This window comes from Aureobasidium pullulans (assembly GCF_000721785.1).
Source record: "Aureobasidium pullulans EXF-150 unplaced genomic scaffold scaffold_10, whole genome shotgun sequence".
Lineage (NCBI taxonomy): Eukaryota > Fungi > Ascomycota > Dothideomycetes > Dothideales > Saccotheciaceae > Aureobasidium > Aureobasidium pullulans.
Window position 1 is genome coordinate 173,382 of NW_021941030.1, and position 25,215 is coordinate 198,596.

The 25,215-nt window shown below is 50.6% G+C and overlaps 13 protein-coding genes across 13 annotated transcripts; 7 read left to right on the plus strand and 6 right to left on the minus strand.

Annotated features, from left to right (window-relative positions):
• The first annotated feature begins 259 nt into the window (after positions 1 to 259).
• On the plus strand, positions 260 to 2,194 carry M438DRAFT_345878 (uncharacterized protein). Its single transcript, XM_029905544.1, has one exon. It carries the CDS (start codon positions 371 to 373, stop codon positions 1,739 to 1,741), a length of 1,371 nt encoding a protein of 456 aa, XP_029759965.1. The 5' UTR covers positions 260 to 370; the 3' UTR covers positions 1,742 to 2,194.
• M438DRAFT_22160 (uncharacterized protein) lies at positions 1,774 to 2,602 on the minus strand. Its single transcript, XM_029899454.1, has one exon. The coding sequence runs from the start codon at positions 2,255 to 2,257 to the stop codon at positions 1,805 to 1,807; it is 453 nt and encodes a 150-aa protein (XP_029759966.1). The 5' UTR covers positions 2,258 to 2,602; the 3' UTR covers positions 1,774 to 1,804.
• A 642-nt stretch (positions 2,603 to 3,244) lies between these two features.
• Positions 3,245 to 4,353, plus strand: M438DRAFT_345880 (endo-1,4-beta-xylanase 1). Its single transcript, XM_029905545.1, has 3 exons — positions 3,245 to 3,590; positions 3,644 to 3,722; positions 3,782 to 4,353. Exons 1-3 carry the CDS (start codon positions 3,307 to 3,309, stop codon positions 4,106 to 4,108), a joined length of 690 nt encoding a protein of 229 aa, XP_029759967.1. The 5' UTR covers positions 3,245 to 3,306; the 3' UTR covers positions 4,109 to 4,353.
• Positions 4,265 to 6,741, minus strand: M438DRAFT_345881 (galactose oxidase). Its single transcript, XM_029905546.1, has one exon. It carries the CDS (start codon positions 6,673 to 6,675, stop codon positions 4,639 to 4,641), a length of 2,037 nt encoding a protein of 678 aa, XP_029759968.1. The 5' UTR covers positions 6,676 to 6,741; the 3' UTR covers positions 4,265 to 4,638.
• Positions 6,742 to 6,871: 130 nt separating this feature from the next.
• On the plus strand, positions 6,872 to 8,873 carry M438DRAFT_319495 (alpha/beta-hydrolase). Its single transcript, XM_029902838.1, has 5 exons — positions 6,872 to 7,159; positions 7,255 to 8,167; positions 8,217 to 8,310; positions 8,362 to 8,517; positions 8,572 to 8,873. The coding sequence occupies exons 1-5, from the start codon at positions 7,096 to 7,098 to the stop codon at positions 8,725 to 8,727; spliced, it is 1,383 nt and encodes a 460-aa protein (XP_029759969.1). The 5' UTR covers positions 6,872 to 7,095; the 3' UTR covers positions 8,728 to 8,873.
• A 500-nt stretch (positions 8,874 to 9,373) lies between these two features.
• Positions 9,374 to 10,138, plus strand: M438DRAFT_274831 (uncharacterized protein; the record flags this gene model as incomplete). Its single annotated transcript, XM_029900741.1, has 1 exon — positions 9,374 to 10,138. The coding sequence occupies one exon, from the start codon at positions 9,374 to 9,376 to the stop codon at positions 10,136 to 10,138; it is 765 nt and encodes a 254-aa protein (XP_029759970.1).
• Positions 10,139 to 10,236: 98 nt separating this feature from the next.
• Positions 10,237 to 12,624, minus strand: M438DRAFT_275038 (PLP-dependent transferase; the record flags this gene model as incomplete). The annotated part of the gene is made up of 2 exons (XM_029900759.1): positions 10,237 to 12,385; positions 12,437 to 12,624. The coding sequence occupies 2 exons, from the start codon at positions 12,622 to 12,624 to the stop codon at positions 10,237 to 10,239; spliced, it is 2,337 nt and encodes a 778-aa protein (XP_029759971.1).
• An 889-nt stretch (positions 12,625 to 13,513) lies between these two features.
• M438DRAFT_274999 (PLP-dependent transferase) lies at positions 13,514 to 14,865 on the plus strand (the record flags this gene model as incomplete). The annotated part of the gene is made up of 2 exons (XM_029900755.1): positions 13,514 to 14,318; positions 14,378 to 14,865. The coding sequence occupies 2 exons, from the start codon at positions 13,514 to 13,516 to the stop codon at positions 14,863 to 14,865; spliced, it is 1,293 nt and encodes a 430-aa protein (XP_029759972.1).
• On the minus strand, positions 14,802 to 16,321 carry M438DRAFT_345885 (Metallo-dependent hydrolase). The gene has a single exon (XM_029905547.1). It carries the CDS (start codon positions 16,258 to 16,260, stop codon positions 14,929 to 14,931), a length of 1,332 nt encoding a protein of 443 aa, XP_029759973.1. The 5' UTR covers positions 16,261 to 16,321; the 3' UTR covers positions 14,802 to 14,928.
• A 262-nt stretch (positions 16,322 to 16,583) lies between these two features.
• Positions 16,584 to 18,455, plus strand: M438DRAFT_335526 (uncharacterized protein; the record flags this gene model as incomplete). Its single annotated transcript, XM_029903811.1, has 4 exons — positions 16,584 to 17,207; positions 17,263 to 17,603; positions 17,681 to 18,199; positions 18,251 to 18,455. The coding sequence occupies 4 exons, from the start codon at positions 16,584 to 16,586 to the stop codon at positions 18,453 to 18,455; spliced, it is 1,689 nt and encodes a 562-aa protein (XP_029759974.1).
• Positions 18,456 to 18,492: 37 nt separating this feature from the next.
• Positions 18,493 to 19,843, minus strand: M438DRAFT_374811 (DUF1479-domain-containing protein; the record flags this gene model as incomplete). The annotated part of the gene is made up of 2 exons (XM_029908527.1): positions 18,493 to 18,732; positions 18,791 to 19,843. 2 exons carry the CDS (start codon positions 19,841 to 19,843, stop codon positions 18,493 to 18,495), a joined length of 1,293 nt encoding a protein of 430 aa, XP_029759975.1.
• A 480-nt stretch (positions 19,844 to 20,323) lies between these two features.
• M438DRAFT_335528 (MFS general substrate transporter) lies at positions 20,324 to 21,830 on the plus strand (the record flags this gene model as incomplete). Its single annotated transcript, XM_029903812.1, has 5 exons — positions 20,324 to 20,422; positions 20,472 to 21,238; positions 21,289 to 21,494; positions 21,542 to 21,722; positions 21,782 to 21,830. 5 exons carry the CDS (start codon positions 20,324 to 20,326, stop codon positions 21,828 to 21,830), a joined length of 1,302 nt encoding a protein of 433 aa, XP_029759976.1.
• Positions 21,831 to 21,874: 44 nt separating this feature from the next.
• M438DRAFT_397389 (uncharacterized protein) lies at positions 21,875 to 24,887 on the minus strand. The gene is made up of 2 exons (XM_029909304.1): positions 24,534 to 24,887; positions 21,875 to 24,474 (listed from the first exon to the last, which is right to left on the minus strand). The coding sequence occupies exons 1-2, from the start codon at positions 24,698 to 24,700 to the stop codon at positions 22,143 to 22,145; spliced, it is 2,499 nt and encodes an 832-aa protein (XP_029759977.1). The 5' UTR covers positions 24,701 to 24,887; the 3' UTR covers positions 21,875 to 22,142.
• Between the last annotated feature and the right edge of the window lie 328 nt (positions 24,888 to 25,215).

Below are 25,215 nucleotides of genomic sequence, written 5' to 3' on the forward strand. Positions count from 1 at the left end.
AAGCATCTCAGCGCTGTACTTGCCACGAAGCGGCAGTAGTAATTCTCAGACATGATTTTATCCATTGGAATCATTCGGCATGTACCCCTGCTATCTTGTTATCGTACCGGGAGAAAGTCTTCCGTGCATTGAGTTCCCCGATGGTGCTGATAGCGCGGAAAAGTTTCCCGGACTTGACTTTCCCGCCCTGGTAGTTTGCCGTATCGTGTCCACCGTCCTCCCAGGAGGTCGAGGTCGTCCACGACTCCACGTATTACCATGTTGAGTTCGTGTGTATATAACATGTCGAGTCCCTCATTGCTTTCTCCCAAAATCCTTACCATCTTTGCAAACCAATTCCACCATCAACACACTCGAATATTCGGCCAACATGACGACCACAACCACAACCACGATCACAGCTGCAGCACAAACCACACATATTGACCCGTTCTGGCAGCGGGCCAATAAGTATCTCATGTACACAGGTGTACCTCCATCACCTATGAGAATTGTCAAGGCGAAAGGCACACGGCTTTACGATGCAAATGGCCGAGAAATTCTGGATTTCACGTCTGGTCAGATGAGCTCTCTACTTGGACACTCTCACCCAGAGATTGTTGAAGTTGTGCAACATTATGTCGCCGAACTTGACCATCTGCTCAGTAACATGTTGACGGATCCTGTGATCGACCTCGCAGAACGCCTTGCTAGTTTTCTACCAGAACACTTGAGCAAGTCATTCTTCCTGAACACTGGCTCTGAGACAACGGAAGCTGCTATTAAGATGGCCAAATGCTATACTGGCAAATTCGAAATTGTCGCCTTCTCAGCGAGTTACCACGGTCTCACTCAAGGTTCGGGCTCAGCAACCTACTCGGCCGGTAGAAAGAATGGCGGACCATCAATGCCTGGCCAGCTGGCTTTCCCTGCACCTTACGCATATCGCTCGCCATTCAAGAAGGCAGATGGCTCTTACGACTGGGAGACGGAGCTCGAGTTCGGCTGGTCTATGATCGATAGACAGAGCGTCGGATCGCTTGCTGCCTTCATAATGGAGCCAATTCTTTCGACCGGTGGTATTCTGGAGCCGCCAAAGGGCTACCTCAAGCGTATGAGCGAAGAATGCAAGAAGCGTGGCATGCTTCTGATTCTGGATGAAGCACAGACTGGTGTTGGACGTACTGGCAAGATGTTCGCGTATGAGCATGAGGAGGAATTTGTCCCTGACATTCTTGCTCTTTCCAAGACCCTAGGTTGTGGTCTTCCTCTTGCTTCCGTAACAACCACTGCCGAGATAGAGCGTGGCTGCAAAGAGGCAGGATTCCTATGGCTCACTACTCACCTCAATGACCCTCTGACTGCAGCGGTCGGAGCGAAGGTTCTCGAGATAGTCAAGCGCGACAACGTATGCCAAAAGGCTACAGAACGTGGTCAGCAGCTACGTGCTGGTCTAGAAAAACTCCAGCAAAAGTACTGGTGTATTGGCGATATCCGTGGTAAAGGCCTCCTTCAGGGTATCGAGATCATCTCGGACGCCACAACCAAAGCACCTGGCGCAGATCTCGGTCAGGCTGTATCTGAACTGGCCATGGCCTCTGGTCTTTCTTGCAATGTCGTCAATCTTCCAGGCATGGGTGGTGTATTCCGTTTAGCCCCGCCAGTCACCGTCACAGCCGACGAGATCGAGGAGGGCCTCCGAATCCTTGATCAATGCTTCGAATCTATCCTTACGAAGCGTCAGGGCGTGACTACCATCTAGTCAACTCGTATAAGATACCCAATAGGAATACGCGATTCAGCTCGCTCTAGATTCCATGGATGCTTAAACCGCGTGAATCGCCAATATTCCAGCACCCAGTCTCGTCAGTTGTTGCCAGTCTTGGCCATTCCAGGTATTAGCCGTGAGGGGTGCGGAGTGGGATAAAGGAGAACTGTCCATACCACCCCACTTGTATGTGTCAAAGTTGAAGCTATTCATGAACGTTGCAAAAGTCCATTCGTCTCGAGAAGTCGTGTCTTGCGGATAAAGGCCAACGACGACAATTCTGTCGTACATGGCATAGGTCCTTCTGTCGCACTTCGGCGTGTAAATTTTGGTAGTGTATGCGTGAGAGCATCTAAGGAAGAGCATCAATGTAGTTGATAAAACATTGACAGTGCGAGCTTGTGTTCCCACTAGATTTCGATCTGTATTTCCCAAGTACTTGCGTCCATGAATATTGTGGCAGTCGCGACTGTCATCGGACCGTACAAAAATAGCCGAAAGACAACCCATCTTATCGATCGGATCTACCCTTCATCTCCCGAGGCGGTGAACGTTTCTGCCATGTTTCTTACGAGTTTTCAAGGTTTCTTCCACTCTGCTCGCTACTGCACCTCCACGAAAAGCGCTGTTGCCGCTGGATATAGCACGACATCAATGCAGATCACCATCTTTGATTAACCCGCTCGCTCCAGAGTTCTTGTCGTGACGGACCAGAGCGGGTGAGTTGTCTGTGGCCGCCATCCAACAAGCAGCAAGCCTTCGCGGTGGCACCGGTGTTGTGCTCTGTGGTTGCTGTTGTTTGTTTCAGAAGACGCCTTCACCGAATAAGGCCTTCATTCCAGGCCTGTGTCGCCATGGATCACCGGATCGGCGCGTGTAGAAGGAAAATCCATGTACGCTTCCGAACAGCCTGAACATGTAGAGGCTTTGAAGCTCAAACGTGCGCGTGGTGGCAATACGTCCTCCCACCATGTCGTCTTGCACTATACACTGCACTGGGCTAGTTATGTGATTAGGTTGATCTGGGGAGAGAGTGGCTCTTCGGCTCGCTTGATCTGATACAATAGTTCGCTTGGCGACAAGGCTGTGTCTTCCATGTTCCCGCGCTGACAAGCTTCTCCTCCTTTCACTCTTGCCATGTTATAGCCAAATAACCATGCTGATCAGGCCGCTCGTGATCAATAATAGGAAGACTCTCGCATGCTAAGATTGCCTTGGCAGGTACTATTTCCTTTAGCCGGTGTGCGGCCGTATGCCGGATATATAAGACAACATTGGCATACCGTTCAAATAGCTTGTCGAGCCAAGAGTCCAAGAGAAATAGAGCAGACTCTACTCAACTTCTTGCATAGGCGAGAGTCTGGAGTCAGCGTCACCTCGAGACGTTGATCAGTCGGTGCTACTTGCTTACTGAATTATGTTTAGGCTCAATCAGTGATATCGCGAACCTGTGTCGAAGAGAAGGGGTATAAGAAGCACGATGCTGACGAGGGAAATGTACTATCATCAAATCCAACAAACACAGTTCTAAGATCAATCCTGGTCTTGCATCCTTCATCATGGTCTCTTTCAAGTCTTTCTTCTGCGCCTTGATGGCCGCTACTTCGGTGCTGGCCGCCCCTTTCGACTTCCTTACCGACGAGGTTGATGGAAACGCAACTCTCGCCAAGCGTCAGAGCACCCCCAGTGCTGAGGGTACTCACAACGGCTACTTCTACTCCTGGTGGACTGACGGCGGCGGTTCTGCTCAGTTCACTCTGGGTGAGGGCAGTCGCTACTCTGTCAAGTGGACCAACACTGGCAACTTCGTCGGTGGAAAGGGCTGGAACCCCGGTACCGGCCGGTAAGTTGACGAAAGTGCTTCTGTTGATCCAACTTCACTGACAATACCTCAAGCACCATCAACTACGGTGGAAGCTTCAGCCCGAGTGGCAATGGCTACCTCGCTGTATACGGATGGACCCGCAACCCGCTTGTAATTAACTCGGTGTCTTCCCTCCTGAACCAAACCTATCATACTAACTCCCCAAATAGGTCGAATACTACGTGATCGAATCCTACGGAACCTACAACCCCAGCCAGGGCGCCCAATTCAAAGGCAGCTTCTCCACCGACGGCGGCACCTACAACGTCTACGTCTCCACCCGCACCAACCAACCCTCCATCGATGGCACTCGCACCTTCCAGCAATACTGGTCCGTCCGCACCAGCAAGCGTGTCGGCGGAACCGTGACCATGCAGAACCACTTCAACGCGTGGCAGAAGAATGGACTCAACCTTGGAACTCACTACTACCAGATCGTTGCTACTGAAGGCTACCAGAGCAGTGGTTCTTCTGATATTTATGTTCAGACTAAGTAGAGTGCATGAGGGGTTGATGGTGCTTGTGATGGTGTTGCTGCTGTGCAGTGTACCTTGATGGGTTTCGTTTCTTACCCACTTCTATTCAAGGGGGTCGGGTCCGTCTTCGGGTTGAGTATTTTTTGAAGGCTTCAAGTTGCGAACTTTGTCGATTGTGCGAGATTGGTTCTTTGACGAAATACCTCACGCTCTTTAGCCAGATATAATACATAGGCTGTGACTTTAGTCCAATGTATGGAGATGGCCATGCTCTTAAACATCTTTTTATGACGATTTTGTGTGGTCGTGTTGTAGATGCTCCCTCCTCAGCTAGAACGGACAGTGTTCTGTCACGGGCCGATTTCAGGAGACTAGCAATCTCACACACTCTTGTGTCAACCATTATGCCGATATAAAAAACATCGCGCCTTTTAATGGCCAACTTCGGCAGGCTGGGAGATTGACTATATTGTATTTTCTGTCCCCGTACAATGCTTGTATCTATAGTTCAGGAGGTGAGCGAGACTAGTACGACAATGAACGTAGCGTGCCTATCTTCTCCTACCAGCGCCACCGCCGCCACCAGCACCTTCGCCACGTGACTCGAGTGCGACAACCTCGCCAATACCAGCAGCTTCCTGCTCGTCTTCCAAGACTTGCATTTCCTCTCTGACATCCCACCATTTCTGCTCTGCGCGTTCGAACGCACTCTTTCGGATCTCCTTGACCGATCTCTCGGTGATCTGGGTTGCGTGCTTGAACTTGTGCTCCTCCAGGATGATGTCTTGCCATTGATGATTTGTGCGGGAGAAGAACTCACGCAGAGACTCGAAGGGACGCGGGCCAGGAAGGCCGTCGGACTTCTCGGTGGCGGGTTCGTCTTCGGGCTCTTCATCCTCTGCTGCTTGCTTCTTGGCCACATCTTCTGGCTTGGCAATCTCTTCAGGCGCAACAGAGGTGGCAGGAGTGGCAGTGCCGGCTGTTTCATCTTCACTGTCATCTTCATCATCCTCCTCATCCTCGTCATCTTCGTCGCTATCCTCGTCATCACTACCTTGCCAATCTTCGAGCTCACGACGGAAGATCTCCTTGGCACCGTCCAACTTGCCTAGATCGATACTGTGCATCTCGTCAAACGTGAATTCGCGATCACCCTTTTCGAATGTGCCACCATAGATGTAGAGTGTATCATCTTGCACTGCGAGTTGTGCGTTGAAGCGAGGATGAGGCATCTCGTATTGCACGGGTTTCTCAATCTTGACATCGTCGTCATCTGAGTCGTCATCGCGCTTGAGGGGAAGCTCGCCATCGTCCAAGGAGCCTTTGCCTTCGATCAAGGCAAGGTTGCGCAAAAGTTCCTCTTCGTCTGCTTTGCCTCTGCCACGTCTACCACCACGTTCGTTTCCACCACCTTGCTTTTTGGCTGCTTGGGCGCGCGGCTTTCTGAGACTCAGCTGGAAGAAACGGTTGCGGTCGATGTTGAATGCCAATAGCTGGTTGAAGAATTCGCTGTCGATACCTTCTTCGTCTTCCTCGACATCGTGTACACCACCGAATGCAATGCCTCTTCCCTTGTGATGCACCATGGTGGCGCCGGCGCGAGCTGGGTTAGGCGAATTGACCGGCTTCTTTCTCTTCTCCCAACGGACTGTCGGCAATGTGTTCATTGGAGCTTCCGGGGGAGGTGGTGTGATACGAAGGAACCAGGTATCTTGATGGACCATAGGCTTCATGATGACACGAGAAGCTTGTCTGCCTCCCTTTGATTTTCCAGCTGAGGTCGAAGTCTTGATTCTTGAATATCCACCATACACGACTGCACCAGTTTCGTGCGGAAGGAAGGAGAATGATGATCTGGGATCCGGGCGCATGGCTGCAGGTGGGAGGACAGGAATATGCCATTGGAAAGTCTGACAATCGTAGATGTATAGATCGTTCAAGTATTTTGTTTGTTGAGATGTGTCCTGGAAACCTCCAAAAAGGATGATGTAACGCTTGAAAGCTACCATGCGATGACCACTGCGTGCGGACGGAGATGGTCCCTTGGTTTCAATCTTGGTCCACTCTCTAGTCGATGGCTCCAGACTCCAGAAATCGTTGTAGTGGTAAAATGTTCCTTGTTTCGGCGAACTAAATTCTCCACCAAACATGTAGATGCCTCCAGTGTTGCCGCCTCTGCACATGGCATGTCCACTTCGAGGAAGGGGAGAGTTAGGACTCGTTACCTTGCGCCACTCATCCGAATTGATCCTGTAGATGTACAAATCATTGAAGAAATTTGCAATGGCTCCGTTGTAATGTTCGCCTCCGAAAAGGAAAAGTTCTCTGCCATCTGAAGGTGAGGCGATGAAGGTGGAAGCACTTCTCGGCGATGGCCCGGAAACGGTGTCCTCGGTGACCTTTAGGAATTGCTCTTGCTTCTTTGCGTATTCGGCCAAGATCGCGTCAAGATCGGCTTCTTCAACATCGCTGTCGTCGGCATCCTTCTTGTTCTTGGCCTTCTTTTCTGTCTTTTTGGCAACCTTCTCCTGTTTTGCAGCTACACGCGCCTTCTTGGCTTCCTTCTTGCCCTTGTCTTTCTTAGCCATGGCTGTTCAGATGTCGATTTTGTCTGAAGAGTCGCTAAAATGTTTTGATGCAATGCTGTAAATATATCTCTTGTGAACAAATCTTGCTGGCGGTGGAGGATCGTCGGCGTAGCAGAGTCCGAGCTGTGCGGGTAGCCAAATCCTCAGCTATCCAGACCCCCTCCCCTCTATTTTGACAAGAAGTCGAATGTGTCAAGAATAAACTGGGAAGCGTGAATTTGACGAGCTCTTAGAGCCTGTTTAGCGCTATAGATGTTCGATTGGATTCTCTGATCCTCATGAGTCGGCTTTGCTTGTTGTTGACAACAAGCCGCGCATCACAACAGGCAGGAGCGTCCAAGTCTGGGGCGTCATTAATCGCTCTATAGTCAACCCAACATTCAGCCCCTCACCATCACTTGTCTGCCTATCACACACAAAATGGCTACCTCGATCAAAGTCACTGCGGCGAAGATAGTGGAGCAGAGAACTCATCAGATATCTGGTCAGTGGTTATCGTGTTCTTCGATGCGATTCACAACATTCGAGCAAAGGATGCTTATCTACGACTCAGACATGTTGACGCTCAATACGCTACAGGTAAACTGAAGGTCACTGAACATTTCTTTGATGTTCCCAAAGACTACTCGAAACCAAGTTCTGGCACAATTCGCATCTTTGCTCGCAGTGTCCGAAAGCATGAGTCTCCAGCGGATCCCAGTGATCATGACGACAAGAAGAGCCAACTGCCGTGGATGGTCTTCCTGAACGGTGGCCCAGGAGGAGCTTGTCGGCATCCAAACGCTTATCCCTTCACATGGACCATTCTGGACAAAGGATACCAAATGCTGTACCTCGATCAGAGAGGCACTGGCCTCAGTACGCCAATCACACCCAGCACTCTAGGCCTGCGTGGAGAGAATGATGTACAGGCAAGATATCTCAAGCTTTTCAGAGCCGATAGTATTGTAAGAGATTGTGAGGCCATTCGACAATCTCTCACAGCAGACTACCCTCCTGAGAAGCAAAAGTGGTCCATCATGGGCCAGAGTTTCGGTGGCTTCTGCAGCATCACGTATCTCTCGTTCTATCCACAAGGACTCCGCGAGGCGTTCATCTATGGTGGCCTCCAACCGCTAGTCAAGCAACCCGACCCAGTATACAGAGCACTGTACAAGAGAGTGGCCAAACGCAACCAGAACTACTACAGCAAATATCCCGAGGATATCGACAGAGTCAAGACGATAGTAAAGTACATCCAACGTTTCGGTGACGGTACTATCAAATTGCCCTCTGAAGGTCACTTGACTGCAAGACGCTTTCAGCAGATAGGTATCATGTTCGGAATGCATGGTGGCATCGACTCGGTGCACGAGATTGTGCTGCGTGCTGCCTATGATATCGAGGCATTTGGTCACTTGACAAGAGGCGCGCTCTCTGCTATTGACTCAATCCTGTCCTTTGACGAAGCACCCATCTATGCCATCTTGCACGAGCAGATTTACTGCGAGGGGTATGTACGCAAGACTTCTTTGATCGATGCAATTCTGACACGTCTATAGCAAAGCACCCAACTGGTCAGCTGAACGCATGCGTAACGAGTTCCCCGAGTTTGAGATTACTTCTGATGGACCAATCTACTTCACTGGAGAGATGGTATGCACTATCCATGTATTGTGATATGGAAGCTTGACTGACACGAACCAGGTCTTCAGCTGGATGTTTGAGGACTACAGCGAGCTGCGCAAAATTCAGGATGTCGCCAACCGAGTAGCAGCAGACGCAGATTGGCCAGCGTTGTTCGACGAAGAGCAGCTCAGCAAGAATGAAGTGCCTGTGTACGCAGCCGTGTACCAGGAAGATGTAAGTCTGATTGCAATGTGAAAACTTGTCTATTTCTGACTGTGACTTTCATAGATGTACGTCGACTACGACTACTCTCGCGAGACGGCTGAGAAGATCAAGGGTTGCAAGACCTTCACGACCAATGTCATGTACCACAATGCAATTCGCAGCAAGGCAGACGAGGTCATCAGACAACTGTTTGATCTGAGAGACGACGTTATCGACTAGACGTTCAGTAGCAAGGGTAGAGACGGGTACAGAGATAGAGCGAAGAAGAAGTTCTCGAAGATCAAGGGAACATGCTTGATCATGTAGAGTAGCAGATGGTCGAATGCGAATATGGTAGAGCTTGGATGGTCCAAGCTCAACATGTCAAGCCAACTTGTGCCTCTCTTCGACAGATACAACCAGCACATTGCAACCCTCAACACGTCGCAAGCGGCATTCGGTTGTAAAGTCTCCGAAACCATCATCACTGATTGTCGGAGAATTTCTATATGTGGCATGCGCGCAGGTGTCGGGATTGGGCAATGGCGGTAAGGGACATGGAGAGCCGGTCCGGGTAGATGAGGTGAGCAGTGAAACATGCGCATCCGATGCATTCGCGACCTCCGAGTGCTTTGGAGTAGCACACTTGTACTGTAGCTTCTACCGTATTGTTGTTTTCTCTCTACTCATCTCTAGTCCTCCATCGCTCGAACCTCACCACCGCCATCTTGGTCAACTCACGACTGCCAGCTCCCCGAGCACACTCACCACCACCACCACCACCAACGAACCAGACATATCAAACGAGCCCACGAGCATTTTCCACCGCCGATCGAACCCACACACACTCGGTCTTCGAGGCAACACACCCACACCCACACCCACAATGACAAACACACCACCCAACCCAACCGACCTCTCCCTCCCCCGAATCCTCTGCCTCCACGGCGGCGGCGTAACAGCAGAAATCTTCCAACTCCAAGCCCGCAGCCTGATAAAAGCCCTCCCCACCTTCCGCCTCATCTTCGCCGACGGCCCCTTCTACTGCCCCCCAGGCCCGGGCATCGTCCCCGTCTACGAAGACTACGGCCCTTTCCGCCGCTGGCTGCGCTGGCTCCCCGAACACGCCGACATAGACGACGAAGCCGCAATCGAGGAAGTCATGTATGCGATCGAGACTTGCAAGCGTGGTGATCCCGGCACGGGGCCTTGGGTGGGCTTGATGGGGTTTAGTCAGGGAGCCAAGCTTGCAGCGAGTTTGCTGTATGATCAGCAGGTAAGAGAGGAAAAGATTGGCGTGGCGGAGACGGCGTATAAATTTGCGGTGCTGTTGGCTGGGAGACAGCCTTTGATGCAGTTGTCTGAGTATTCGGTCGGGCCGGCCACGCTGGGGGCTGGAGAGATCAGTGAGGGATTCAGGTATGAGGGACCTAATGAGCATGTGTTGAGGTTGCCGACGATACATGTGCATGGCTTGAATGATGCGGGCTTGCATCTGCATAGGGATTTGATGAGGAAATACTGCCATCCTGATGCTGTTACGCTGGTTGAGTGGGACGGTACACATCGCGTGCCGCTGAAGAAGACGGACGTCGACAAGATATGCACGGAGATCTACAGAGTCGCAAAAGAGCAGGGTGTAAGGTGTTGAAAAACAGAACTAGATTGGTTACTTTTATACAAATGGCTACTATTCTACCATTTCAAAGGATACATAATACCCGGCATATATACAGAGAGTCTTCGCTATCAAATCGCTGCCTGCACTTTTCTCTGAATGCTCGCAATAGTCTCCGGTGTCGTGGTCATGCTGGCCATAAGATACAGCACATTGCCCAACACACGCGAATGAATAGCATTCTCCTCGGACGAATCATGCAGCAGCGTATCCCTCAACCCAGTCGCCGCAGTAGAAGTATACCCCGACCCAGCCGGATCCTTGAGCGAGATTGCCAAAACAGAGCCAAGAGCAAACACACTCTCGACATTAGGTCTGAGCGAAAGCTCACGCACAAAGTCTTGCGACCACATGCTCCAGAGATTCTGCTTGCCATCACCCTCTTCCTGCTTCCAGGCGGATTTGAAACTGGTCCAGGTGGAGCCTTCGTCCATCTCTTGCATGGTCTTGAGAGAATATTTTGCGATATCGCAGCCAACTGCGTGGGCAGTGTAACTGTGACCATGGAGCAAAGCGTCAGATTTCTCAGGACTCAAGAAAGCCTCGAAGATGCTTTCGCTGGCGAGAGTGGTGCAGAGGGGGAGAAGGCCACCGGTGAGCAGTTTAGCGTGGACAGAGATATCGGGCTGGACGTCGACGAAGGAGGAACTGCTGAAGCGACCGAGACGGTAGAGGCCAGTGAAGACTTCGTCGAAGACGACAGGGACACCCTTCCATCCGAGCTCCGAGTCTGGCGTGGCTTCAGCGTTCCCGTAAAGTTCTGGACATTGCTCGCGTGTGACCTTGACCAAAATGTGTTGGAACAGAGGATCGCTGAACAGCATACCGCCAGCACCGAGAATGACTGGCTCCATGATAAGAGCACCGAACTTCTTACCTTCCGCAGTCAAAGCTTCAAGGGATGTCTGGATGTAAGCTTCGTAGCGATCGGCATCAGCCTTTCTGCCAGAAAGAGCAAACACCTCGTCCAAGCTTGAGAAAGCGCGGGTGGGGCCAAATTCTTCTTCCATGCCTGCTGGAGGTTCGACAATCCATTTGCCTTGCTGCATCTTGACGAGTGGGAAATCGAACCAGTGGCCACGGCCTGAGTACCACTCAACTTTCTTGTTGTAGGTTGAGGGTTCTGACAGGTCCATTGTGCCGATGGTGTCACCGTGGTAACTGCCCTTGAGGCCGAGGATGAGGACTTCGTCGTCTGGTGACCAGCCATAGCGCTTGCTTGCTGCCTTGAGCGCCATCTTGACAGCAACTTCCATGCCAGTACTTCCATTATCGGAGAAGAAGACTTTGGAAAGACGAGGGTTACCAATGTTTTGGAGCAGTGTTTCGGAAAGCGATACAGCAGGCTCATGTGCAGCTCCGGCAAACATGACATGGCCATAACGACCAGCGGCGTGAGCAGCAGTGAGAGCCAGAGCGGGGTTACCGTGGCCCAAACCTTGTGTCCACCAGGATGCCGAGCCATCGAATGCAGGCTTGAGTTGGTTGCCCTCTTTCGAGCCAGAGCCTGTAGAGTTGTGTGTTTGGAAGTAATCGCCGTAAGCAGAATCGATGGCTAAAATGTTTTGCTCTGAACGTTCGGTGTGCTGCATGAATGGATGCCAGATACTGCTGTCCGCCCTCTTTGGCAGTGATTGCAGACTAGACAATCTTTGATCGTGAGTTCTGATGATATTGTCGATGCATTGCTCCAAGCTGGACGAGTGGCTTGCGGAGTCGTAGTATTGCTTCATTGATTGTTCGTCTTCTGCCTGTGAGGATTTGGCTTCAGGAGGTGGGGGCAACGAAAGCGTCAAGATACCCCTCTCTTTGAAGTATTCTCTCAGATACGTGTGGTTGTCATATCTTGATTCCTCAAATAGCAATACAGAGTTGACATCGTATCCACGAACGTGAAGTGACTCCCAAGATGAGATGGTCGAGCCAATACCGCCTAAACGATGATCACCTACGAGGAGAGTTGGTAATCTCAATGGTCTGTAGAGATCCGCTTGCACATTTCCAGAAGGTGCAGGGGAAAGCACACCACCAGCAGTCTCTACAACTGCTACAGCATCCTTTCCGGTAGCGTAGCTCAGCAATTCATCGTGGACACGAGTTAGGATGCTTTGATCATCAATTGGCTCCTTTGAGATCCTAGCCGCGATATGCGGGCTGACGGGGTCGTCGAATTGGAGCAGTGTCTTTGACGTGATATCCTTCGAGTATCGTGTTATATGGCTGCCATACAATTACTAGTGTTCTCCGGACCATGTTCTTGGATGGACATACCGGTTGTCTTGGTCTTCCAGCGGCCCCGTAGAGATAGGCTTCAAGTAATGTACGTTATAGTCTGGCAGTCTCTTCCGCAGGGCTTTGCAGAGCAATGTGCTGACGACCGTCTTTCCTACACCAGTATTGGCTCCATATACCTGTACAGTTCTGAGCCTCGGCCAAAGAGCAGACCCGACTTGGCGCATGTTGAAGGAGTGCAGCGAGCAGATTTACTTTTGAATGTTATAGCAGCATGAAGAGAAGCAGCTGATGAAACGGACAAAGAAAGACGACGACGACGATGATTCACTAAGTTGGTTAATGGTCTGGCCAAAGGACACGGCAAAGTTGATGGGATACACGCTAGAGCCGTCTTCGGCGTATCGGACACCCTCTTCGGGGAATTGATTGCCGATCGGACCGAGCTTATTTGAACCTTTGGATCTTTCCTCGCTCTTCACTTCCTCTCGTTTGATAGACTGTTGGTATGGCTCTCGAAAGTACGATACCTGCGAAGAAAGCAGACCTGTATCTTGCGGCCATTTGCAATTGATGGTTATAGAAAGTGTGACTCTAAGTGATAGGAATGAAGATGTCGATAGCAATCTCGAAAAGTGCTTAGCGAACTCTGGTGAGACTCCAGCTTTTCGAGAAAACACTACTGAAAAGCATACTTCAGATGTGCTGACAGGAGAGGGTGAACAATGGTACATCTCTATTGCAAGAATGTCGTATTAGCCTCCTAAAGATATGGTGCAACACATGTTCGGAGAGCTAGGGGTGCCGTCTTCGGGGAATAGGAAAACGTCGATCGGGCCGAGGCTTTAAGCCTCAAGCCCAACCACCTTCGCGGGTGAGGGAACACACGACTCATCGGTGTGGCAGTAGCGATTGTCAGCATGATCATGAGCTAGAAACAGCTTTCTTCCTTTCATGAATGAGCATAGTCTGGAGTTGTACTTTCCCTACTTGTCATTGATCCTGGACTCGAGGTCGCCTTGGAGAAACAAAATCCACCGCTAGCATAATTTGGAAACTACGACTGGAAGGAATTGCCCGGAAACCAAAAATATCTCTACGTTCGCCAATTCTTCGATGGACGTGGAAAAGAAAACAGCCTCCAAAGGCTTTGTGTCAAGCCCGCCGCGGTCTCATCTGGAAAACAGCCTTGCCCTCGCCTTATCACGGCGTCGACAAGCTTCAACACTTCGCAATCTGACACTTCCCTCTTCCAATGCCATCGACTTCAGCTCAAACGACTTTCTCTCGCTCTCCAGCTCTTCTGCCTTACGAAATCTCTATCTTCGCGAATTGACTGCTCGCCCTGACTTTCCTCTCGGCAGTGGCGGCTCAAGGCTACTCGACGGCAACAGCAAATATGCCGAAGCACTGGAGAGAGACATTGCAGCCTTCCACGGCGCAGAAGACGGCTTGTTGTGTAATTCCGGCTTCGACGCAAATGCAGGACTGTTCTCGGTTCTAGCACAACCCGGTGACATCGTGGTCTACGATAGCTATATCCACGCCAGTGTACACGATGGCATGAGGGGAAGCCGTGCAGGAGCCAACTTTGCTTTTGTACACAACTCAATTACGGATCTGCGATCGGTGCTAGAGAGGTGTATCAAATCCGATGAGAAGTTCAGATCTGGTCATCGTAACATTTTTATTGCAGTCGAGGCAATTTACAGCATGGACGGTGACGTTGCACCGTTAAAGGGAATTGTTGAGGCAGTAACCGAGTTGTTACCCAATGGTAATGGACATATCATCGTAGACGAAGCACACTCTACAGGTGTGTTGGGTCCTCAAGGCAGAGGCTTAGTCTCTGCACTTGGCCTCGAGGACAGAATCACCATCCGGTTACATACATTCGGCAAGGCGATGGCTTGCAATGGTGGTAAGTTCTCTTCGCTGTACTTTGAAATCACATCTGTTGGTACTGACGAACGGTTCTAGCCATCATCCTCTGTAGTCCGCTGATAAAGCACTACCTTATCAACTACGCTCGGCCACTTATTTACACGACCTTTTTATCCTTCCCAGCACTCGCTGCTATCCGAGCTGCTTACACATTCTTGTCCACCGACAACACCACCGCACTCGCTGCACACCTCTTCGGCCTCATCACTCTTTTACACGAAAGATTATTCGTGCTTACCTCGAGCTTACCACAACATCAACGTCACCTTCTTCAAGTATTAGAAGAATGCCCACCATCACCGATATTCTCGGTCCTCAGTTCGGACCCACGCGGTCTTGCGAAATTTTGTCAGGAGAAGAATTTTGTGGTCAGACCTATTGTACCACCGACTGTGCCTTTAGGTTCCGAGCGTATCCGAGTGTGCTTGCATGCAGGAAACACAAAGGAAGAAGTCGAGGCATTGGTAGCAAGAATTACTACCTGGGTAGAGGGCAAGACTAGATTAACGAGTTCAAAGCTATAGACAAAAGTTCTGCTAATGTGATCATATACTTATCGATGCGACCTACAAACCTGGTCCGACTTATCATTGCTTCACTACCCTACCCCGCACATAAACCTTGTTTATGTTACGATCATCGCCAGTCATGAGAAATTTATTAAAAATCGTGCGTGTGCTGTCCTCGGGCTCACAAGGAGCCATGACACCAGACGCGTTGCCAGAGATCCATAGTGCGTCGAACTCTTTGCCCACTTCGAAATTTCCAATCTTAGCATCAAAGTTGCAAACTCTGGCACCGCCTAGAGTGGCCATATAGAACAGCTCTTCGAGTGACAAGCCCTTATCAGTACCATCAGTAGCGACTTCTCGAGCGTTTGATGCAATAAGAGCTTGACACATGGCATCCAGGATGCTGGAAGAGAAGCCACCACCGCTATCAGTGCCGAGTCCGACCTTGATACCCTTGCGAAGAAAAGCGCGTACCGGGGCTGTCATGAATCCGCCGCCCACTGTCATGTTAGCTATAGGACAATGTGCTACTCCAGCATCATGCACAGACAATTTGTCCAGCTCGTACTCGCTCATGAAGCAGCAGTGAGCGAGAATGGAGCGATTGTTGAGAAGTTGAAAGTGTTCATACAGATCCGCTTCGCAGTCGAACTCAGGAAACAAATCGCGTGTTGCTTCCATCTCTTGCTCTGCTTCATTGAAATGCGTCTGAATAGCGAGATTGTCCCGTTTTGCAATAGCGCCTAATCGAGCCAGCAAATCGTTGTCGCAGATGATCGCGAATCTAGGAGTGACGACGTACCGAACCAGGTCTCCGGCAGGGTCGATGGACTTCAGGTGGGCAATGCAGTCTTCCGTCTCCTCAACTGAAGCCTCGACCGACTCATCACGGTAGAAGTCGGGTGCATTACGGTTCATGTTGCAATTGCCGACGAGTGCTCTCTGGCCCTGACGCAGACATTCGTCTGCTAGTATCTTGGTTGCTGACGCATGGCGCGAGCCATAGTAGCTAGCAGTAGTGATGCCTTGGCGAAGGAAGCCTGCGACGCATCCTGGATATATCCGACGAGCATGAGCTGAATCCTCAAATTTGGCTTCGTTCGGGAAGGTGATCTTGTCCAGCCAATCAAGGATGTGCATGCCTTGTCCCAGACCTCGTTGAGCATATTGGGGTGCGTGATTGTGCGTGTCGACAAAGCCGGGCATGAGGAAGTCACCAGGAGGGAGCTGATGTACATCGTAGTCGACAATGCCGAATGATTGGAGAATATCTTGTTCGCTTGCTGCCTGGCCTAGTGCGATGATGCGACCATCGCGTACAATGAGAAGTGCATCATCTATTATCTCGAGATGTTGTAGAGAAAGCGAATGTACGACAGACCCGACAAAAATCTGCACGTGATTCATGTCGACGATGCAAAAAATAGGGCATCTACATCATGAGCAGCAAGGGACATGTCGAGGTCTTATGAAGACTGGCTTATCGTGATGCTGTCGAGCAAGGGCAAGAGTACGAGGCTGGTAGCAGCATGTTACAGAGCGGTGAATATTTATCGAACACAATGAGTGCTCGAGCATTCTGATTTGTTTGCAAGACAGGCCTGAGTAGAGAACGTCCAAACAAAACGTTCTCCAGCCTCTGTCAGCTCGGCTAAGCTCGGTAGAGCGCACACATGTCGCTCGTCTGCGATTAAACATCCTCGGAGCGACAATCACAACAACGATTTTCGATGCTGCAAGGTATTCAAGAATACGCCGAGAAGGCCGATAAAGCTGAGAAACATACGAGACAGCGTTGGCCGCGGCCTTGTGGAATTTGTCAATCTCGCAAAGTCAAGTGCGACCGAGCGACGCCATGTACGAACTGCAAGCGTCGCGGAGAGGATCATCTTTGTACACCGGAGGTGGATCGTGCAAATGGCAACTCTGGCAGCTCTGCGCGGAAACGTAAGAGAGCCGAAAAGAGTATCTCTGGAGAAAACACTATCATCGAAGATCATGCATTGGGTCGGCTAAACTCTCCTACCAACTTCGCTGGAGCAGAACCCGAAGCCGTAGGAAATCGGCGTCCACAAAGTCTCGAACAGGAAGACGACGACCATACAGTCTTACTCGCACAAACTCCGCCGCGCCCTAAAGAAAGATTTACATGGAACGATATTATCCTACCAAGCAGTGCGGCTAGTAAAGTCCTTGTAGCCCATGACAAACTCTGGAATTCCTGGGTGCATCAAGCAATCTACTATCCTCAATTTGAGAAAGAACATGACAACTTCCTGATGATGCGTCGCTGCGGGAAGCCGGTGTCCTCGAGCGATCCCTCATGGTTAGCCATCTACTTTTCCGTTCTTGCTGTTAGCCACTACCCCGGACTCACATTCGGGCCATGTCGACTGACCTATGTTCTAGGCTTCACTCCTGACTATGGGAGAAGACAAGGCTGCTACTTCGGACCTTCCCTTGGCTGATCACCCTAAGTTGATACGCAACTGGTACGATGCAGCACTGTTCTGTCTGGAGATGGCAGAGTTCATGCGACGGCCACATGCACGGACAGTTCAGGCTATCGCAATCCTGGGAATATGTTTCCATAATCTGGGAGACCACGATCTGCGACAAATGATGTGGGCATGTGCAATTAGGATTGCTCTCAAGATTGGTTTGAACCGACCAGAAAACATGAAGGCTCCGCTGCCATTCCCTTCAGAACACTGCCTCCGGCTTTGGTGGACCATAGTCATTTGCGATTGGTGAGTCAAAGAAAATCTCACTGCTTCCGTGTGATGGCTGCACATGTCCGTTGGCTTTGAGACTGACAGCATGATAGGCTCCCATTCCCAGGATACACGCCTCTAATCAACGAGCGTGAAGTCAGGTGTCGTCTTCCCGCTCCTCACGTAGATGACTTGTATGCCGAGCAAGATGGCAAGATGCTCTCTTCGGTACGCTATCACGAATTCATGGCTCGCACTGCAGTTGTGTACCACAACTTCCACAATGCTCTTCAAAAAGGTTTCCAAACAAAGGGAGAGACCGTAAGACAGGCCGATGAACAGCTGGCTCAAGTCATCACGACCTTACCAGAACATCTTGAGCCGGAGAGTGGTGAGCGTGGAGCTGCTGTTTCACTTCTCGAAGAACAGCATCCGTGGGTGCGTTGGCAGCGTGTGAATGTCACGTTGGTCCTTCTTACTCATCGTCTTCTCATCTATTCGACACTTTCCGCCAATTGGCGTAATGATCCGGACAACTTCCAATGGGCAAAGTCTGTATGTCTGCAGTCTGCAAAGGATATCCTCTGGATCAACCAGAATTGGAATTTGCCCACTTACTACCGCAGACAGTGGTAAGTTTGGTTTGTTGTTGCATACTGCAGTTCTTCGCTAAAGTGGACCAGGGCACACTCTATGGACTTGTTCAAGGCGGCAAATATGCTCATACAAGAAGCCAAGCACGGACGTATACCCATCACACTATTCGATGGCGATTGGAAAGATGAGATCGCCAAGTGTGTTACTTATCTCGAGGAAATACGGCAATGGAACGAATACGCAGGAAGGGCCGCAGATACAATTCAGGCATCTTTATTAAGTTGCCCTTGAATACAATAAAGTTGTAAGCTTCACGACTTGTCAGATTCTACAGGTAATATCCAAAAGCTTTGCGTGCTTCTTCGCTCAAAGATGCATGTCCCTGGTATCCCGCCAACATTGACTCCTTCAAGTCACCATTGGCATCTTTTGGCTGGAAGCCAGCCAGTGTATCTGCCAACTGCTGTTTGACGTACTCTTTTGTTGTGGGTGTGGTAGGACAGGCAGCGACATAAACAACAGAGGCATTCTCTGAACCTTCGTGTTCTGGATCCACGGCATGACAGACCTGCACGAGTTTGGTCAGCGAAAAGCGATTACTGGTTTAGGAAAGAGCAAAGACTTACATCACTATGCCACCACACAGTATCACCTGGCATGATCTCCGGAACATGGACAAGACATTCTTCTAGGCGTAGATGTGGGTGTGAGGTGCGACTCAATCGCTGACTTTGATCCTTCATGGTACCTGGGAAAGAGCAACCGGTTTCGTCGAAAGACCATTTGCTCGCATCCATCACCTCCATAGGGTCCTCTGGTGGGCAGAAGAATGGTCTGAGCAACACATAAGCCATCACCGCGCTGACATTGGGATAAAGAAGAATAGACCCTCTGTGTGGTCCAGATGGTGTTAGTGCGGTCCACCCTTGGAACGCTCTAAAAACGCTGGAGTGGGCAGGAGCTTTGAAAAGATCTTGAACAGCGTCTTGACGCACACTCAGATCCCAACAGTCCCACTCTCCGCTCTTACCCCCGAAGACAGCCGAGTAGGACCGGCGGTATGCAGGATCTAACCAACGACTCAAACTTCCAGCATCGACATGCGGACCCAATCCGAGGAATGGTTGCTGTGGGGGTCTGTCTCGAACACCGTCGAGGTAGACCAAGGGCTCCGAAGAAGTCCTTTCAGTGTGATCATGCCAGAGTTCGTTCAACAGACATTGGAGTCGAAGTTGGTTGGGGTGTGATCTGACAGCGTGCTGAGTCGGCGAATTGTAGAGCTGGAGCATTGAAGGGCTTTCCTCGGGCCAACCTTTGATCTGACTGCGGTTGTCGGACACATATTGCTTGAGGTCCGAATATAGCTGGCGAGCTGTTGGCTCTGGTATGACACCACGGACAACAACACAGCCTGTTTCTCGGATGCGTTGTTCCACCTCGGGCGAGAATCCCTCTTCGAGGACAATGTCTGCTGGAACGATGGGTATGAGCTTGTTGCCATTCACCGAGATATCCTCCGTGATCAACGACAGCCGACCACAGACTTCAATCCAGCTCTTTCGAAGAGCTTCAGCTCCGTGTTCGCGGATGATAGCTTCTTTGGCTTTGCGAAAGTCCTCATCGTTGATATTTTTTTGAGGGTATTCGTCCCAAGGCCACTGTCGAACTCTGCCAGGCATGGTTGGATTTGGGGTGGAGATTTTGGGAATTAAAAGAGGAAGGCGCAGAGAGGATGAGAGGTTTCCGAGTTCAGGTTTGACACTTTTTAAGAGCTCATCAATCGACTCCGGTGTAGTTACACATAACCTGGAATAATGGGAAGGAGCGTAGACGTTGAGCGAGCTTTGGCGAGTTTACCGAGCTTAGCCGAAGCTTATCTCGCCCATTAGTCGTTGTTTCCTCGCGACATCTGAACACTTCTCGGTTCGACTGGCTTTCAGCTCTCGCCAAACATATGCGATGGTACCTATCGACTCTTTTGCTGAGCCGTCGAGGACCAAATCCAGTCCCGACTCCCATCCCTCTGCCAGAAGCTGACGAGTACCACACACGTCGAAGAAGAGATAAAGTAATCAAGGCATACTTATAAAGACCACTTCGCCCTACATCTACTTCACTCGAATCATCGACTACATCTCATCATCTCGTCAACTTTGATCATGGGGTCCCCACACCGTCAGCACGTCTCGAGTCTAGTACCTTCGAACCCTCGTATCCTTACAGCAGTCCTGCTGGCTGTTGCAGTGGTCAATTCTGCGGTATGTTCTCCATAACCATCCGCCACTGAACCGTACTGAGCCAAAGAAGACTCTAGGTTACGACAGCTCGGTCATGAACGGACTGTTGATTCTACCGTCGTACACTGAGTACTTCCATCTGACTGACGCCACGATTGGGCTCAACAACGCAGCAGTATGGATCGGAGAGATCATCGCAACTCCGATTATGCAAATTATTCCGGACCGATACGGTAGAAAGAAAGCAATCCTGATTGCAACCGGCATAACCATTGTCGGTATCATCTTGCAAGCCTCGGCACAGAGCATAGCCATGTTCGTCGTGGGTCGAATGATCATTGGAGCTGGAGCCTGCTTGAGCAACGTATCTGCACCGCCGCTTCTGGGAGAACTGCTTCCCCCTCGAAGTCGAAGTTTCATGCTCGGGCTCTTCTTTTCCTGCTTTTATGTTGGAAGCCTCTTGTCTGCGGTTATCAACTACGGTAGTCAAAACATACAATCTACCTGGTCTTGGAGGCTTCCATCATTGTTACAGCTTCTACCTAGCGTGGTCGCCGCCATATTTCTGCCTTTTATTCCCGAATCACCACGATGGCTCATCGTGCATGGAGAAGAGGCACATGCTCAGGAAGTTCTGGCAATAATGAATGGAGACGAAGACCTCGATAAGGCAGCGGTAGCTGCACAAGAGATCCGTTTGGTAATCGCCAACGAAGAGACTGCGTATCCTCGTAACGCATGGCGAGAGATTTTGTCAGGCCCCGCTAACAGAAGGCGACTTCTACTCTTGGTCGTCTTCGGAGCCATGATAAATACACTGGGAAACTTCATCGTCTCGTAAGTGCTCTGTATATGAGTTTCAACACTGTTGTCTAACAAATATCTAGTTTCTATCTATCTAAGATCCTTGATCAAGCTGGTATACAAGAGACATACAAGCAGACACAAATCAACATTATTCTCTCTTGTTGGTCGTTCGCCATAGCCATACTCGGCAGCTTTATGCTGGATATCATGGGCCGACGATTGCAAACCCTCGTCGGACTATCTGGCATGATTATCACCCTGTACATGATTGGTGGCCTCATCAAACGTAAGCTCACGTCCATTTCCAACACCGCAATTGACTGACTCGGACAGACTATGGCGAGAGTACTGACACATCAGGTATTTATGGAACGCTAGCTGTAATATTCTTATTCCAAGGCTTCTATGCCTTCTCAATCACACCAATGACCAGTCTGTATCCCACCGAGATCTGTCAATACAAGCTCCGAACAGCAGGTACTGCCATCTTTAGACTGCTCGACAGTGGCTGCGGGTAAGTCGATGAGATCTTGTTCACCTGATTCGGAAAGCTGCTGACAGTACTGAAACTAGTCTTATGGCATCCTTCGCCATGTCTTTTGCAATGTCCGATTTGGGCTAGAAGTTTTACCTCATCAACGCATCTTGGGATATCATGTTCCTCGTCTTCGTGTTCTTCTTCTTTGTGGAAACTAAAGGGTTGAACTTGGAAGAAATCGCAGTCAGATTTGGTGACGAGCGAGTGGTCGAAGGGTTGGAGGTTACGAGCAATGAAGTGATCAATGTTGTTGATGAAAAGGTCAAGGGTGTTGACTCTTAGTTTGCGTACGGTCTTGAGTAGCTAGGCTATCACAGGAACCCGGATTAATGATATATCGAATGAGAAAGATCCATTCCACAACATTCTCATGAATGGAAATTCTTCTCTAGACAATCATCGACCTCCAAAAGCAACACTAACGAAACTCCTCTGCCCCCTCTTCTCATCCTTCTCAATGCCCGTTCTGCTTCTAGCATGTAAAGGCAGACTCACAGCACTATATTTACTGCTCTTCTCGAGCTTAACGGTAGCTTCACTCTCAGCCTCCGCACGCCTACTCGATCTTCTCGAGCCTTCACCATGTAACGATCTATGCCTATGTTTCTTGCTCGAGCCGGATTTCCTACTCTCACCGTCGTGACTGCAGTCGCCATGGCGAGATTCTTCACGAGAGTGGCGGGTGTGGCGGGAAGCAACACAGGAAATACTATCATCTGGAGCTACGGTCTCGAGATCGTCGATACGAGGGATAGGATCATTGGCGAGAAGACCGAGACTGCCCACGAGGCTTGTTTTGCGTGACTCCGGAAGCGGGACTCCTGCGGCAAAAGTTTCGTGCTCTGCGGTTGGTCGGCCAAGAATACTGCCGATTATACTTCCTGAGCGTGATTCGGGAAGTGGGATTTGGTGGCCTGAGGTCGTTGATACTGCTCTGGAGATTGGCAGAGGTCTTTCCATTGCTGAGACTAGGGAGGGTCGTCTGGATATCGGTAAAGGCATATCTGCACCTGAGACGATGGAAGTCGTCCTAGAGCCTGGCAGAGCATAATCTGCCGCAGAGATGATCGATGTTTTCCTGGATATTGGCAAAGGCAGATCTGCCACCGAAACGACGGAAGATTTACGGGAACCAGGCAGTGGTATACCGGCAGCGGAGTGATAAGAGCCGTTGATCCGGCTGGCTTTGATTGTACTCACATCAGAGCCATCGTAAGGCGATGCATCTCTGTGAGCGCTAGATCGATGCTTTGACGACCTTTTTGAAGTTTTCGAATGATGGCTGGAAGAGTCGCGGTGTTTGCTCGGTCGATCTACTGAGTATTCTCTTTCGCTCCGACGACTCACGACTGATGGATCTCGGTGTTTGCTCGAGCGATGGGAATGTCTACTGACTCTGTCAGGAGATACTTCTCTTTTCTCGCTGTGGTGACTCCTGGATGACTCTTTGTGCGGATGTTTGCTGTGCTTGCTCTTGCTCGAGTGTGTCGAATACATACTCATTGCACTGTCTCGACGCGCTACTACGAGATCTTGTGAGGTCCAGTCGTTGGTTTGGGCCGGAACATCCTCGATCTGACGGTCGGTGTGGCAGATGGAAGGAGGTGATGTGACAGCCCGACGAGATACGATAGAGGGCCGCTGAGTGGCCAATGAAGCTGGGATGTATTCGATCTGACGTTCCGTTGGCGCTACCGACGGTGGACCTGAGGGAGCTCTCGAGGGAGCTCTGGAGACGATCTGAGAAGCGGGTATGTATATCGCTTCGGACTTCTTTGCGGCCCTCGGAGTAGGTGCCAGAGAAACATAGGTGGGACTGTGGTAGCTCTTTGCGTCAACCTCTTCCAGTGATTGAGGTTCTGGAGCAGCTTCAATGGCTCGTACAGAGTGTGCTTTTCGTGGTCGAAGCACCAGCTCCGGTTCATCGTCACTAAATTGCTCCATCACCCTGGATGCAATCACAGATTCGGTAGTGCTGTAGTTGCGATGCGCCCTTGTCCTTGGTCGAATTTCCGTACTCTCCTTTATCTCAGAGATCCTACTCGCTGGTGCTGCCTTGCTCATTGGCGCGGAGTTGTATACGGTCTTCGCCTTGCTAGTTTGAGCTTGACTCGGAGTAGCTTTGCTGGGTGCCTTACTTGATGCCCTGCTAGACGCAGCTTTCCTGCTAATCGCCTCGGCAAACTCTGCTTCCTGTTGTGCGCCATCTTGCTCGCTTCTGACCATGGCGTAAGCGACTGCTGCACCAGCTGCAGCTCCGAGTATAGTGCCTATGATTGCTTTGCCAGTGATCTGAAAGCCATTGTCGGAACTCGAGGTTTGCGACGAGGTAGTAACTGCTGGTGCCGATGCAGTTCTGACGACACTTGGAGCTTTGGACTGTGGTGTTGACTGGGCAGTGCTGGGTGCAGGATTGGGACTAGTTGAGATGAAAGTGGACCTGTCTTCATCTCCGAGGACGTTCACGATGCCTCTTCTCCATGTCAGGACTCGGCTGCCTCCCGAGACAGTGGTATATGCGTCGTCGTCTTCAATCTGATGGTAGATGACCTCAATGCTATTACCATCAAGATCGAGGACTGCAGCATTGAAGATACAATCGTTGCATCCTCTGAAGGCGGGAGATCCGTTGGGTTGACCGCCAGCGGTCAGCGCAGCCGCATAGAAGTCCCTCACCGCCGATTTGCTGGTCGCGGAAAATGCCACATGTGCATTGCTGCGATTGACACTGTGGCAGTCTTGGTCAGCCAAGAATAAGATCGCACCTTCCTTGTAGTAAAGTCTTACCCAGGCACTTCCGGACTCAGGAAGAAATCAGCATCGTCCGTCCCGAAACCAACCGAGTCGCCCTGATTGCCAACGTATCTGTATCCAAGAGGCTGGAGCGCCGATAGGAAGAAGGAGCAGGCAGAAGGTACGTGAGAGACGGTTAAGCCAACGTGTGATACTGGCATGGCAGGGCGTGTACAGGTGATGGCGAGAACAAAAGAGCAGGAACGTGAAGACAGATATATTACCTGTCGGTATCTACTATCAAGTCTCACGAGTACTTACATGATTAGTCCGCCGAGCTGTCACATCGACTCGATCATGGACACGTTGAGTTCGCGTCCAGACTACTGCACGCTCTATATATCCGCGACTAATGAGGGAGTGTTCCTGCGGCCGGAAGGTGCGCCTCGGTAGGGTGAGCAGCAGGAGAAAGAAAGTAGGCGGGTCCGGCCGGGAGAGGATCCCCAGCACCAATAGGGACCCCGGCCACGATCGCCTATATAGTCGATTGTCTGTGCGGCGGCAGATCAGGAGCGGTATGCGCATGTGGACGTGCCACGTCGAAAGTGCGCGCTTCATGCAAGCTAAATACGACGACAAGCTGTCACTCGGCAAATGCCATAATGGAAGGAGTTGTGTCAAATAACTTCTGTTCAGACATTATCCGAAAGGCTCCATCCAACGAGAGACGAGCAAA

Bases quoted from the DNA above. Each gene is read 5' to 3' on its own strand.
- M438DRAFT_345878 (XM_029905544.1), top strand. From the start codon at position 371: ATGACGACCACAACCACAACCACGATCACAGCTGCAGCACAAACCACA.
- M438DRAFT_22160 (XM_029899454.1), bottom strand. From the start codon at position 2,257: ATGGGTTGTCTTTCGGCTATTTTTGTACGGTCCGATGACAGTCGCGAC.
- M438DRAFT_345880 (XM_029905545.1), top strand. From the start codon at position 3,307: ATGGTCTCTTTCAAGTCTTTCTTCTGCGCCTTGATGGCCGCTACTTCG. The intron at 3,591-3,643 runs GTAAGTTGACGA...CAATACCTCAAG, and splicing joins TGGAACCCCGGTACCGGCCG to CACCATCAACTACGGTGGAA. The intron at 3,723-3,781 runs GTAATTAACTCG...CTCCCCAAATAG, and splicing joins GATGGACCCGCAACCCGCTT to GTCGAATACTACGTGATCGA.
- M438DRAFT_345881 (XM_029905546.1), bottom strand. From the start codon at position 6,675: ATGGCTAAGAAAGACAAGGGCAAGAAGGAAGCCAAGAAGGCGCGTGTA.
- M438DRAFT_319495 (XM_029902838.1), top strand. From the start codon at position 7,096: ATGGCTACCTCGATCAAAGTCACTGCGGCGAAGATAGTGGAGCAGAGA. The intron at 8,168-8,216 runs GTATGTACGCAA...ACACGTCTATAG, and splicing joins GAGCAGATTTACTGCGAGGG to CAAAGCACCCAACTGGTCAG. The intron at 8,518-8,571 runs GTAAGTCTGATT...TGACTTTCATAG, and splicing joins CAGCCGTGTACCAGGAAGAT to ATGTACGTCGACTACGACTA.
- M438DRAFT_345885 (XM_029905547.1), bottom strand. From the start codon at position 16,260: ATGAATCACGTGCAGATTTTTGTCGGGTCTGTCGTACATTCGCTTTCT.
- M438DRAFT_397389 (XM_029909304.1), bottom strand. From the start codon at position 24,700: ATGCCAGTATCACACGTTGGCTTAACCGTCTCTCACGTACCTTCTGCC. The intron at 24,475-24,533 runs GTAAGACTTTAC...AGACTGCCACAG, and splicing joins CTGAGTCCGGAAGTGCCTGG to TGTCAATCGCAGCAATGCAC.